The sequence below is a fragment of the Mytilus galloprovincialis genome, chromosome 8 (genome assembly GCF_965363235.1).
Source record: "Mytilus galloprovincialis chromosome 8, xbMytGall1.hap1.1, whole genome shotgun sequence".
Lineage (NCBI taxonomy): Eukaryota > Metazoa > Mollusca > Bivalvia > Mytilida > Mytilidae > Mytilus > Mytilus galloprovincialis.
Window position 1 is genome coordinate 49,437,674 of NC_134845.1, and position 13,203 is coordinate 49,450,876.

The following is a 13,203-nucleotide window of genomic DNA, read 5'->3' on the forward strand; positions in this document are numbered from 1 at the left end:
ATTGAAAAAAAATTGTTTTAAGTTCACGATTTGTCAATTAAGAAAAACGTTTCCAGAAAAAAAAGAATTGCATTGCTACATGTAGTGTTTGTTATGTCACTATACTGCACATAGAGATTTTATCTACTAAATAATTAAAACACAATAAAGCAAAACAAAAATTCAGCTATATAAATCCCACTAAATCGGGGATGATCTCAGGTGGTCCAGAAGGAATTTCACACTGATTCACATGCCCCACCGTCGTTCTGGTCATGTAAGTACACATTTGGTGATATCCAAGTATCTTTGAAACATACAAGTGTATTCGTTAACGATCAACCAACTCGAACCAGCGTTCGTAAATTTTCGAACGGATGACTGCAACTTTACATTTGATTTGATAGCTTCTCTGTAAGCAATAACACTCTTTCGAGGAAATCCAAAAAGGGAGCACAATCCCTGGAATAACGTATCAACTCGGAGATATATACTCAATATGCAGTATAGTCACATGACGAACACGGTCAAACAGAGGTATTGTCCCTTATTTGTGATTTAGCATTTGACAACCATTAAATCAATTTCATCGATATATCTGTAGATCGAAAACTGATTTGAAGAGGCCCATGGAAATTGGTGCATTTTTGAAAATATTTGGTCTTGATAAGCTTTAAACATAACATGGTTGCTACACTACAAACACAATTAATAGCAGGGATTTCACTTGAATGCAATGAAAAATAGGATTCAGGAAAGACTCTAGTCGTAAAAAATTAAATTTGTTTCAAAATTATATTAATTTCGTCAGGCTCAATGAATCGATTACTTTAATTTTGTAAACAAATAGTTTTCACACGTGAACAGTACAAACTCTTATAATTTTAAATGTTTATTTTAGACTTCCCTAAAGAAAGCAATTGTTGACAGTCAACAAAATGGCAGTTTGCAGTCCAGGCATGGATATAACCGTAGATTATCTCCGTCACATGTGTATTTCAAATTTAGAAGATGAGAAAATACTTGAATTTCTGTCTACATCATCGAGTGAGCTACACCAATTCACAAGTTCTGCAGTGCTCACGAATGAAGCTACTGAAATCTTACTTCATCTTGTTGCGTGCGCATCACGGGTTGAACTACAGTCATCCCGTCAGAAAGTTCTACAGCTTCTTCAAACATTGACAGAATCACCAATTCTGAACAATAGTGGAGCAAAACTACTAATAATGAACAGTACCAGTTGCAAGAATTACCATTCATACCAATGCCTTCTCGTTGATTTTCTGACTGTACTCCAAAAATTGAATGTAACAATTCCGTCGGCACTAGATACGCCACAAAAAATTGGATTGGTCACTCTTCTTCAAAAGCAAATAAAAGGATATGAAGATTTAAAAAATAAGCAACAACTTCAAGAAGATATTGACGAACTTCAAAGCTGTCTTATACGAAAACTTACAGAAAGAGCTGAAACCGCAAGAAATTTTAGGAAGAAGGAAACCATTTCAGAGGATAAATTGAAACCACCAGACGATTTCCGGTGTCTTTCGGTAATGCCAGAGGAAGACGACATGCTTTACCAAACAATTTTTCTCCGAAGGAACAAAGCTAAAGGGGGATACAATGACCTAGATCACTACTTAGATGTTCAGTTTCGACTGTACAGGGAAGACTGTATTATACCTTTACGTGAGGTCTATGAAGAATTCATAACAAAAGATAAAGAAAATCAAAGCTTTCGTTTAGAAAGTGGACGCATCTACAGGGACGTTATAATACAAAGGACAACAAGTACTTCATTAGACCATGGCGAAGTTTTTATTATTCAGCTGGATGACGAACATCGAAAGCGTATCCGCTGGAACAATTCAAAAAGACTGATATTTGGATCGGTTTTGCTTTTGTCATTTGACCGTTTCAAATCTTTGTTATTTGCATTGGTGTCAGACTCTAAACCTGACGAAATGAGAAAGACAGGTTCATTTAAAATCAAAATATTTAAAACTAGGCCGAATCAGCAGATACCAAGAGAAAACCCAGGAATACTTCTTGAAGCAACATCTGCATACTTTGAGGCATACCATCATGTTTTAACCGCTCTGCAATCGATCGAAGAAGACACATTGCCATTTCAGCAATATATTGTACATTGCAATAGTTCAGTTGATATGCCAAATTATCTTGCTATTGACCCGGATACGAGATTTGATTTAAGATCGATACTATCTATAACCCAGTCCAAAAATGAGTTAAGTGAAAGTTTGGAAGAAGATTTAGACGATTTACTAGTGGCATTGACAAAGCATGTGCAAAAATCAGCAATAAAAGAAAAAAAGATTGAGAAACCAGATGTCGAAAAACATATGATAAAGGTGACAGATCAAAATCGATGGCCTTCTGCAGAAGAACTTGGTATGGATGAATCACAGAAGGCGGCATATATATCTGCTCTTACAAAAGAATTTGTCCTGATCCAAGGACCACCTGGGACTGGAAAAACTTACATTGGTCTGCAAATTGCCAAAACGTTACTTCACAACAAAGACAAGTGGAAAAACACACGAAATAATGATCATGATGGGGAAAGGACCGAGAAGAAACAATGCATTTTAATAGTGTGCTATACCAATCACGCACTGGATCAGTTTGTTGAAGGAATCATTCGATTCATCCCAGAAAGAGAACTAAATAATGATATCCCTGCTGTTATTAGAATTGGAAACCAAAGTAAAAATCCTGCAGTTGACAAATACTCTATTAAAAATCAACGGTATAAAGTTCCAAAAAGAAGACATGCGCATGATGTAATAGAAGCAGCTGATCGTACAAAAAATACTGTTTTATCTACTCGTGCAATAATGAAAATAATTCAAGGTAAATATATTGTTCTCAATTTCCAACAGTTAAAACCGTTCATGTTAGAACATCACGTTCTTAATTTTCAAGAGGATCCCCCAAATGACTGGTTGGACTGGATTCATGTATCTCCTAAATCGTGGTTTTATGAAGTTCAGAGGAAAAGGTCACAGAAAAAACGCAGACAAAAACCTACTAAAACTGTGGTCAAAGCAAATTCACAACAGCCATTACTTAACATAATGACAGAGGCCGAATACGAATACCATGAAAGGTCATTAGACGAGAACGCAGAATGTAGCCTTAATGTTAATCTGATTGGTATTGATGTCAACAATCAGTTAAGTGAGATTTTGACCGACGTGCAAGACCAATCATGCCAAGAAATTCTACAGGAAGAAGCAGGAGTTGTTTTAAATGAGTTAAAATCAGGTATTACGGCAAAGGATGATTTAATTGAAGGAACAGAAGACTTGTGGACGCTTTCGTTGGAGAATAGGTGGAAATTATATCGCTATTGGTTATTGAAATATGTTGAATACCTAAAGGAAAAGCTTCAGACGAAAGAGAACGAGTTCAACCGAATTTTTGAAGATTACAAAAAGGCCAGAGCAGAACTTGATGAAGAAATTTTACGACAAGCATCTGTTATTGCTATGACAACAACTGGTGCTGCAAAATATCACGAACTACTAATGAAAATAGGCCCTCAGATAACAATCATAGAAGAAGCTGCAGAGGTACCAGAAGCTCACATCGTGACTGCAATTAATCCAGCATGCGAACATTTAATTTTGATCGGCGATCACAAACAATTAGAACCGAAACCAGCTGTTCGTGAATTAGCTACACGGTTTAATCTTTCGATTTCGTTGTTTGAGAGAATGCTAAATAATGGCTTAGAATACGATTGCCTGCAAAGACAGCATAGAATGAGACCAGAAATTTCAGAATTAGTAAGACACATGTATCCAAAGCTTTATGACAATTCAAATGTTCTAGAGTATGAGAATGTTCGAGGTATTCGACAAAATCTGTTCTTCATTAATCACGAGCATCACGAACAGTATAATGCAGATGGCAAAAGTTTCACAAATGAACACGAAGCAGAATATGTGAAAGAACTTTGCACTTATCTATTGAAGCAAGGTTACAAGCGAAAGGAAATAACAATTCTTGCTGCATATACAGGTCAGATGTTTTTGATACGAAGCAAAATGCCACGAGCTGAATTTGAAGGAATTAATATAAGTGTTTTGGACAACTACCAGGGAGAAGAGAATGAAATTATATTATTGTCTTTGGTGCGAAATAATGAGAATGGTGACATTGGTTTCTTGAGACGTGAAAATAGAATATGTGTTGCATTGTCAAGAGCTAAAAAAGGTCTTTACATTATTGGAAATAGTGGAACATTAACAAAAGATTCCAGGGAATGGAGAACAGTGGTACAGAAAATTAAGTCAAATAACCAGACAGACACGAACCATTCATATCCAAGGGCAGATTGCGGAACGTCTTTCGGTAAAGCCTTACCATTATATTGTCAAAACCACCCAAAAGAAGAAGGTGTGCGAGCTGAATTACCTGCAGATTTTGCCAGAGCACCCGAAGGAGGATGTGAACTATTTTGTGAATTCAGATTGGAATGTGGTCATGTTTGCTGTTTGAGGTGTCATCCATACGATAAAGACCACACGAGATATGAATGTAGGAAAACTTGTCCACACGTATGCAAAGAAAGCCATAAATGTAAAAGACACTGTCATTTTCCCGAATCTTGTGATTGTGAAGTTATTATTGAAAGGACACTTGAATGTCTTCACACAGCAAAGCTCAAGTGCCACATTGATCCTTCAGAATACAATTGCCTTGTGGAAGTGCAGCGTACGTTAAAATGCGACCATAACGTCATCTTGAAATGTCGTATAAACTATGATAACTTTATATGCAGGAGAACTGTAACATGTACACGAAAAGAATGTGGTCATGAGTATAAACGCAAATGTTATGACTTATCTTTTGAACGGATAAACAAATGTGAAATCAAAGTTGAGAAAACGCTCAAATGTGGTCATATAGATATAATTCAATGTTATCGGAGTAAAAGTAACTTACCCTTTGCATGTACACAACAATGTCAAAAACTGTGTGACAACAATCATATTTGCGATCGCGTATGTCATTTTTCAAACAAATGTCACTGTATGGTAAAGATAAATAAAACATTACCACGGTGCGGTCATAATGTTCTTATTGCATGTTCGAAAGAGGTTGACCAAATGACAAATTGCACGGAAGAGATAGAGCTTACACTTGAAATATGCGGACATCATACACAAATATCTTGCAGTGAGAAGCACAAAATTGAAACTGCTGAACCTTCGAAGAGAGAGTTGTATGAAAAGCAAACCAAATGTAGTGAGATGATTCAAGTAGACTTACCGCATTGTGGTCACACAAAACTTGCCGAATGCTGGAAGTCGATTGAAATAAAAGAGACCGACAAAGGTACTATGTTGGACGATATACAGGATAAATATGATCTGAAATGTTTGAAGGAAGTAGTTTTTAATCTAGAATGTGGACATTTGACAACAACAATTTGTTACAAGAAATTAGCTTACGAGCAGGAATCTGAATTAATGCAAACAGAGGGAAATGCTGGAATTGAATGTGAAACTATGGTTGATTTAGATTTAGTATGTGGTCATAGAATGGTGGTCAAATGCTTTGAGAGATTTTGTTACGAAAACATGAGAAAACAGTTTTCCTCTTCTGTCGTGTTAGCACGAACATTTACAAATATCAAATGTACATCGATGGTAGATATTGGGCTTAGATGTGGTCATATGGGACGAACTGTGTGTTGGAAAAAAGAACAACAGACGGGAAACAATATTTATGAACTAGATGTCAATTGTCAGGAACTTATTGAAATACGAATTGGCCAATGTGGCCACACTAAAACGGTTCAATGTTATCAAAGACATACACATTCGGAATGTCATAAAAAGTCTATGTATATGTACCCGAAATGTGGACATGAAAGGTACTTTGAATGTTGTCAACATCCAGATATGCAAAAATTGCAACTTAAAGCTGCAATGGCACAGAAAAGGCGTGAGATGGGAAGGCGGTATAATTATCGTGAGGAAGTCGAATTTAAAATACCTTTATGTGAACATCTATTAGATAAGCAACTGTCTTGCGGTCATAAGATAATTGTAAAGTGTGGGATGTCCGACAATGCAGTTTGCAATCAAAACTGCGAACAGATTTTGATTTGCGGTCACTCTTGTACAAGTACTTGTACAATATGTTCAGTAAATATCACTCACAAAGAATGCATGCGTAAATGTGGTAAGCGTTTGTTCTGTGGCCATAATTGCAATGGTAAGACATGTATGCAATGTAGATCGTGTAACAAGAAATGTTCTTTTGCATGTGCTCATGATATTTGCAAGCTAAATTGTAGAGACAATTGCGTTCCTTGCAAAAAGTCTTGCTCTTGGAAGTGCTCACACTTTCAGTGTTCGAAATTATGTTCAGAGGAATGTGATCGACCGCTGTGTTTAAAAGATTGTGAAAACAAACTGACTTGTGGTCATAAATGCCCAGGATTTTGTAGTGAGCCGTGTCCGGTTTCTTGCAAGGAATGTGATGCAGCAAACTTTTATGAAGTTAATGAAGGAATAAAAACCGTCACAATAAAAGAATGCGGACATTCATTTGGGTATAAATATCTCGATAACCACATGGAAGAGACTGCTAACGAATTAACATCACAATGCCCAGGCTGTGAACGAGTTTTCAATTGGCATCCACGGTATGATAAAATACTAAAAAGGAAGAAACTGTTAACAGAAGAACTTAAAAAGAATTTTCAAAAGATAACAAAACAATCTAATTACACATTTCCATTGTGTGATTCAAAAATTGTTCAACAATTCCACAATTATATTGGGTCGTTTAATACCTATGTACAAATCATCAGCTACATAGCTCGAGACAGGAATAATGTCCAGATCAAATCCGTTCAGGCATATGCTGAAAATATTTTGAAGGCAATGAGAAGGACAACAAGTAAATGCCTACAGAATTGGATAGATTTCTCTGATGCGATATTTTGCTTACATGTAAAGTGGATGTTACAAATTGTAACAAGCAATGAAAAACTTCTTGAAAGGAAATTTAATGGTAAAAATGTAACCCTCAATCAAGATGAAAATGAGTGCGCATATTCTCATGATATTCCTAAAGGTAATACATATTCCTCTACTGAATTTAAAGATATAAAGACATCTGAATCTGACGTTAAATGTAAAAAAAGAAATGTAGAAGACACTAAATCCGAAGTTATCGATCTATCAACAATGTCTGGAGAAAAAAGCATAGTCTGTCTGAATCAAAAATCAAATGAAATCGGATGTGATGGAGACACGTCAACAAATCAAAAAGTTGAAGAGATACCAAACACGGAAGTCGAGGAATGTCTAACTGGACTGGAAATGGTAAAGATGATCGAAGACAAAATGAGAAATAATAAGAAAAGTGAAGTTAAACGATTACTGAATATTATAATTCCCTTCATGAGAGATGAACCTCATTTTACAGAAGCAATGCAATATCCACAGCTCGCCTCTGTGACAGCTATTGGTGTCCACGAGAAAGACTGGAAAATATGCAAACAAGGTAAAATATAGAGAAATTTATCTAATTTAAATATGATATATCAAATTTTGTTCCTACCAAGTTGTGATTGAAAACCAAAAATTGTTAATATTTATATTAGTACTTTTGCATGATTTTTCTTCAAAACAAACTCCCTTGGTGTCGCAAATATGAGTAAAATGTGGTAAAGATACTGACTCATTACAACGGAACTGAAGGCTTATATTTCAATAGATTGTACAGCAATTTATATATGGCATATATGTCACTTAGCGTTGATTAATATATCAGATGAGTTGTAAGCACAATCTTCATTTTTCTTACTGAAGGGAGTGATGATGAACTAGAGTTGATCAATACAGTTATCATTAGTGTAGTTTAAACATTTATGATACGGTTCAGTAGTAATCGATATTGTTTTATACAACCACTATTTTTTGCAATCGTATAATGATATGACGTTTTGGTCGTCATCGTCGTTGAGATACATTTTGTATAAATTCATGAATCTCTATGAAATTGTTTTACAAGTTCCCATACCTAAAAGTAAATGTCGGGATTGATTTTTGGGGGCAATGACCCAAACCGATGAGGTATGAGGGACCAAAAAGCTGACCAAAACTTATAGATTTTTCTAGTACCCGGACAATAACTTGGAGTATAAATCTATCATGGATCGCAATGACATTGTAGCAAAATGTTCCATTCCATAAGAAAAAGAAGGTTGGTTGAATTTGAGGATTATGACCTATAAACTGTTTCGGGAAAAAGGCCGCAAACAAAGATGTTTCTGATACTTTGTATAAATGCTTTTTTTACCAATTTTAACGGGGTAAAAAAATGTATTCTTGAAATTCTTTAATATGCTCAAACTAGCCGTGTAATTAGATTTTGGATTTTGTGCTTTGTTATCAAATTGGTTCTAAGGGGTACAAAATTTACAACTGGATATGACCCTACTTATAAATATAAATAGATAGTAATTACATGCAATTGGATTTTCCTATTATGTCTGATTTCTTGCAGAAGGTTTAACAATTAACTTAATTGTCGTTTTCACCTGTACACGAATGTTTTTGTGTGTGGATTGAACCAGTCAAGGAAGTGGTTCAGAATGCTATATTTATGTCTCTTATTCTTACCCGACTTATTCGTTTTCTGACTGGTTGATTATTTCTATCTAATCAACGTGTGGTTTGTTTGATCTCTGCTTGTCAAAGGTCATAATTCGACTATGAAATCATGAAAAGAGACGACCATGTCTGATTATGTAATATACAAAGAACACATCGTTTTGCAGATCATTCGAAACAAAAGGATTATGATTGTCTGAAAATTGTCTAAAAGAGGGACGAAAGGTACCAGAGGGACAGTCAAACTCATAAATCGAAAATAAACTGACAACGCCTGGCTAAAAATGATAAAGACAAACAGACAAACAGTAGATCACACGACACAACATAGAAAACTACAGAATAAGCAACACGAACCCCACCAAAAACTAGGGGTGATATCAGGTGCTCCGGAAGGGTAAGCAGATCCTGCTACACATGTGGCACCCGTCGTGTTGCTTATGTTAACGTTAAAACAAATCCGATAAGTAGTGTAATTCGGTAGGTCTAATTCATGAAAGGGAAGGGTGTCACTGTTGTAGTTACGACGTAAGGAACATATCCGATATCATTTGTGAACGGTTATTCCATAACGGTCAACCAACTCGTGATGGCGTCCGTAAAATTTACGCCTTTGGAACTCGTTGCTTTAATAGCTTCCTTGTGAACAGCAACCCTCTAAAATTCATTACGATCACAAATTGCACCACCTCACCAAATAACGTGCATTTCGATATTTATCCACTCTCTAGTTACATTCTACGTATTCAAATTTGATTTTTTTTTAAAACTATTTCGAGTGGATAAATATTGTATCACACTCGAATAAGTGTATTTTGATTTTACAATATATTGCGCCGTATTCGGAAAAAGTCCAATTTAAATTTGTTCAGTACTTTGCACACTTTCATTCGGTATCATAAAACTATGCTGTTTGGGTTCAGCGTCTGCGGTCTTATCAAACAGCGCGGCCCTGATTTTTATTCATATTTGGGTCATTTTCAAAAAATGTCGAAGTTTCAGTACACCCATGCTATTTTTTTTTTAATTTTTAATGGAAATTTCAGTTGTAATGGTTTAAATGAAAGCTTGTCGGATTTGTGATTCAGAACATTAATAATAAACACAACTTGCATCTATTTTGATCAGATTAAACTGCATTTAAGTCCGATTTTGGGGGTATTTGTGTGCGTACATTGTCAGAAAAACACATTTCAAATGATTTTTTTCCGATTTTCTGATCGCCTTGATATCTGCTAAAGGAATTTTTTTTAAAGTTGATTATTGCTCTAACGAAGAATCGTAGCTTCTTTATCATTGTATGTAACATTTTATCTACAAACTAAATTGAATGAGCGTACGGGAGGTTCATGTCCATCCTGTTTCCGCTACTTAAATCAGCCGTTAAATTATTCTCCCTATGAATATTGAATCAGTCAGTGTTTATTTCAAAAGTTCAAAGTAATCTTTACATGTAAAACGTCTCGTTTCTTGAACGACAGTGTAGAGAAAAGAAATTTAAGACATTTAGTGAAAAAAATAGAGTGTACTTTTTTTCATGTCTATGCTGTTACCAACAATTTTGATTAATTACACCAACAGTATGCTTGTAAAAAGTGCAATAACGTGTTGGAAACCAAATTCTCAATAGAAAACCATAATCACTTCACCAAAGGGAGTAGTTATTTCACAACAGCAATCAAAAACGAAGAAATTTGTCTATCCTGTTACTATGGTTGCTATGGTTACAGTAACAGTATAGACAATTGTAGACAAAAACGTCGTTATTTTTTTTCTTAATAACCCAAAATTTCTTTTGAAAATGGTAACAGGAAGGACAAAAATATTGTACCACCGATCAAAAAATGTTTTAAGATATTCTTGTATGTCATCATTAAGATTGCATCTTTTAATATGTTGATCTTAAAGTACTGTTTGTTTTGATTTGCTTATGTAGAGGGTTGTTTGAATAAGTAACTTTTAATAAATTTTTTAACTTCAAAATTCGACATTTTTTGAAAATGACCCATTTAAGTTCGTTATTCAGTTACATGACAAGTTGATATGATACACTAGCTATATATATATAGACATCAATGCCTTACAATATATGGTATTAGGAATTATAAATACTGTACACTTTCAGTCCGATAGGGGTCACACCAACTTTTGCTCAATTCATGTTTTATTGATCATCGGTACATAAATTCTTGATGCAAGTTGTTACTGTCAGCCAAATATTAAAAAAAAGGTTATCAATAACATTTCGAGAATGCTCCGTTTTAATCAAGAAGATACTTTAGATTTTTAATAAAAGATATTTTGTGAAGCAGACACCAACACTTAAAAAATTACAATGAAGACCATGTTCTAAAAATTTCTGAAACATAGTTTAAGGATGTCTATTTTATTTCATATTAAAAATATTTTTTTATGACGTAACTGTTTAATCTAAATTAAAATATTCAAAAGCGTTCTTTTTTTTATGGTTTTTCCTTTTCAAAAACAGAACAATGTAAAGCTGATTTTATTTCATTATAGGCGATCTTACATCAATCTTGATTCATCAAAATTGTTATACTTGTTCTGATGCTTCGTCCTCAAAAGTGCATGCAGAGTCAAAAGAAGGAGTTCTTTGGAAAACACATTTCCAGCCTCTAACTGAAAATTCTGAATGGAATAGATACAATCAAGGCCATGGCAATTTAATAGGCGCACAGCAGAACAGAAATAAACGAAACAAATCTAATAAAAATAGGATGCCTGACACATTTGAAAAGGATACAAAACTAACAAACACCCAAGAAGTTCGTACATATTTACAAGGAAGTAATCGTTCAGCAGATAATTTAACACTTCAGGATTACATACATCCAAATGCAGCTGGCAGTTCTTATAGAGGAAACAATCGCGGACGCGGGCGTGGTAGAAGCAAGAAAAATCAACAACCAGTTGAGGTGCCTGGACGTTCATTTCATACTCGTCGAGCTGGATATCAAGGGTATGATACAGATTTTAACTCTCCAGTTGTGCGACCACAAAGGGGTCACAGAGCTACAAATTTTATGGAATCGAATTTTGCGCGATCCACCGAAGGCAGAGGGACAGATCATAATGGAATTTGGCAGAGAAATGCTGTTCCTCATCCAGATCAAATTGTTCCTCATCATGTTCAAGTAGCAGGTCATACTGAAATATGGCAGAGAAATAGTGCTCCTCATCGTGAGCAAGGTGTTCCTCATCATGATCTAGTAGCAGGTCATGATGGAATCTGGCAGAGAAATAGTACTCCTTATCAGGAACAGATTACTGGAACATTTGAAATAAATATGAAACAAAACATGATAAATAATGAACCGATCGTAAACAACATGCCTTTAGGAGGAGGATTTGGCCGTCCGAAATATGATCCTGGTTCGTGTGATTCATTACATGATAGAGGAGGCTACAGAGGCGGATATAGAAGAGGTGAAAGAGGCGGCCCAAGAGGCGGGTGGGGATATAGAAGAGGCGGTAGAGGCAATATAAACTGACAAACGATTTATTATTGAAGGAATATCATATCAAAACTTACTAATGAATAAATCATGTTAGTGTATATTGTTTACCAGGAAAAATTTATATGAGAACTGTTTTGTTTTGTCTTTTAATTGCTAGTGATTATGTTATGTAGCAATTTATATTTCGAAGTGATTATGCAATGTAGCCATAGATATTTAGCAGTTATTATGTAATGCAGCCATTTATATTTGACAGTGATCATGTTATGTAGCCATTTATATTTGGCAATGAATACGTAGTGTAGCCATCTTATTTGGCAGTGATTATGTAATGCAGCCATTTATATTTGGCAGTGATTATGTAATATAGCCATCTATATTTGACTGTGATATGTAAGGTAGTGATGAAGTTTTGAATTGAAATATAGCCATACATATTTTGCAGTGTTTATATGATGTAATCTATATATATTGCAGTCAAATAATATTTTTTTGTTACTTTGTATACTTCTATGGTCGGGTTGTTGTCTCTTTACTGTGTTGTTGTAAGAATATACTACTTTTCGGGATTTTTCTGTTAATAACGCTCTTCCCTTTCGTATTTGAATTGGCTTTTGAATTAGGTTTATTTTTGTGTAACTTGTAAGGTTTATGAAGACGAAAAATGTGACTGGCGTACCAAATTTTAAGCTTTGTATATTTATAGAGTTTTTGTACCTTTGTACGTACTTGAGATTTTTTGCTTTCCTAGCTAGTTGCTCTTTATTTTCTCAAAATCTATCATGAATCCATTGTATGATCAAATCTGCTAGTGGTCGTTGGCTCTGTTTATTTTACTGTCTGTCCCTTGTATGAACAGCTAAATGCATTTAACTGGCATGATCAGTACAGTAGACTATTTATGAAAATATTGTAAAAGTTGTGAAATAGCTGCAAACGTTTTAGCCTGTATTCATTGGATTTAGACGCAGTAATTTACTAATGACAAATTGCTCTAACTTGTGCATAAACATTAAGTATCAAATCTATTTTAGTGTTTTGTAAGCTTGGTTTTCTAGCCATTTAGGGATTTTGGAAAA

General features: G+C 34.8%; 1 protein-coding gene across 1 annotated transcript; it reads left to right on the forward strand.

The window, feature by feature from the left end:
• The first annotated feature begins 884 nt into the window (after window positions 1-884).
• LOC143042123 (uncharacterized) lies at window positions 885-12,869 on the forward strand. Its single transcript, XM_076214379.1, has 2 exons — window positions 885-7,533; window positions 11,166-12,869. The coding sequence occupies exons 1-2, from the start codon at window positions 918-920 to the stop codon at window positions 12,155-12,157; spliced, it is 7,608 nt and encodes a 2,535-aa protein (XP_076070494.1). The 5' UTR covers window positions 885-917; the 3' UTR covers window positions 12,158-12,869.
• The last annotated feature ends 334 nt before the right edge of the window (window positions 12,870-13,203 follow it).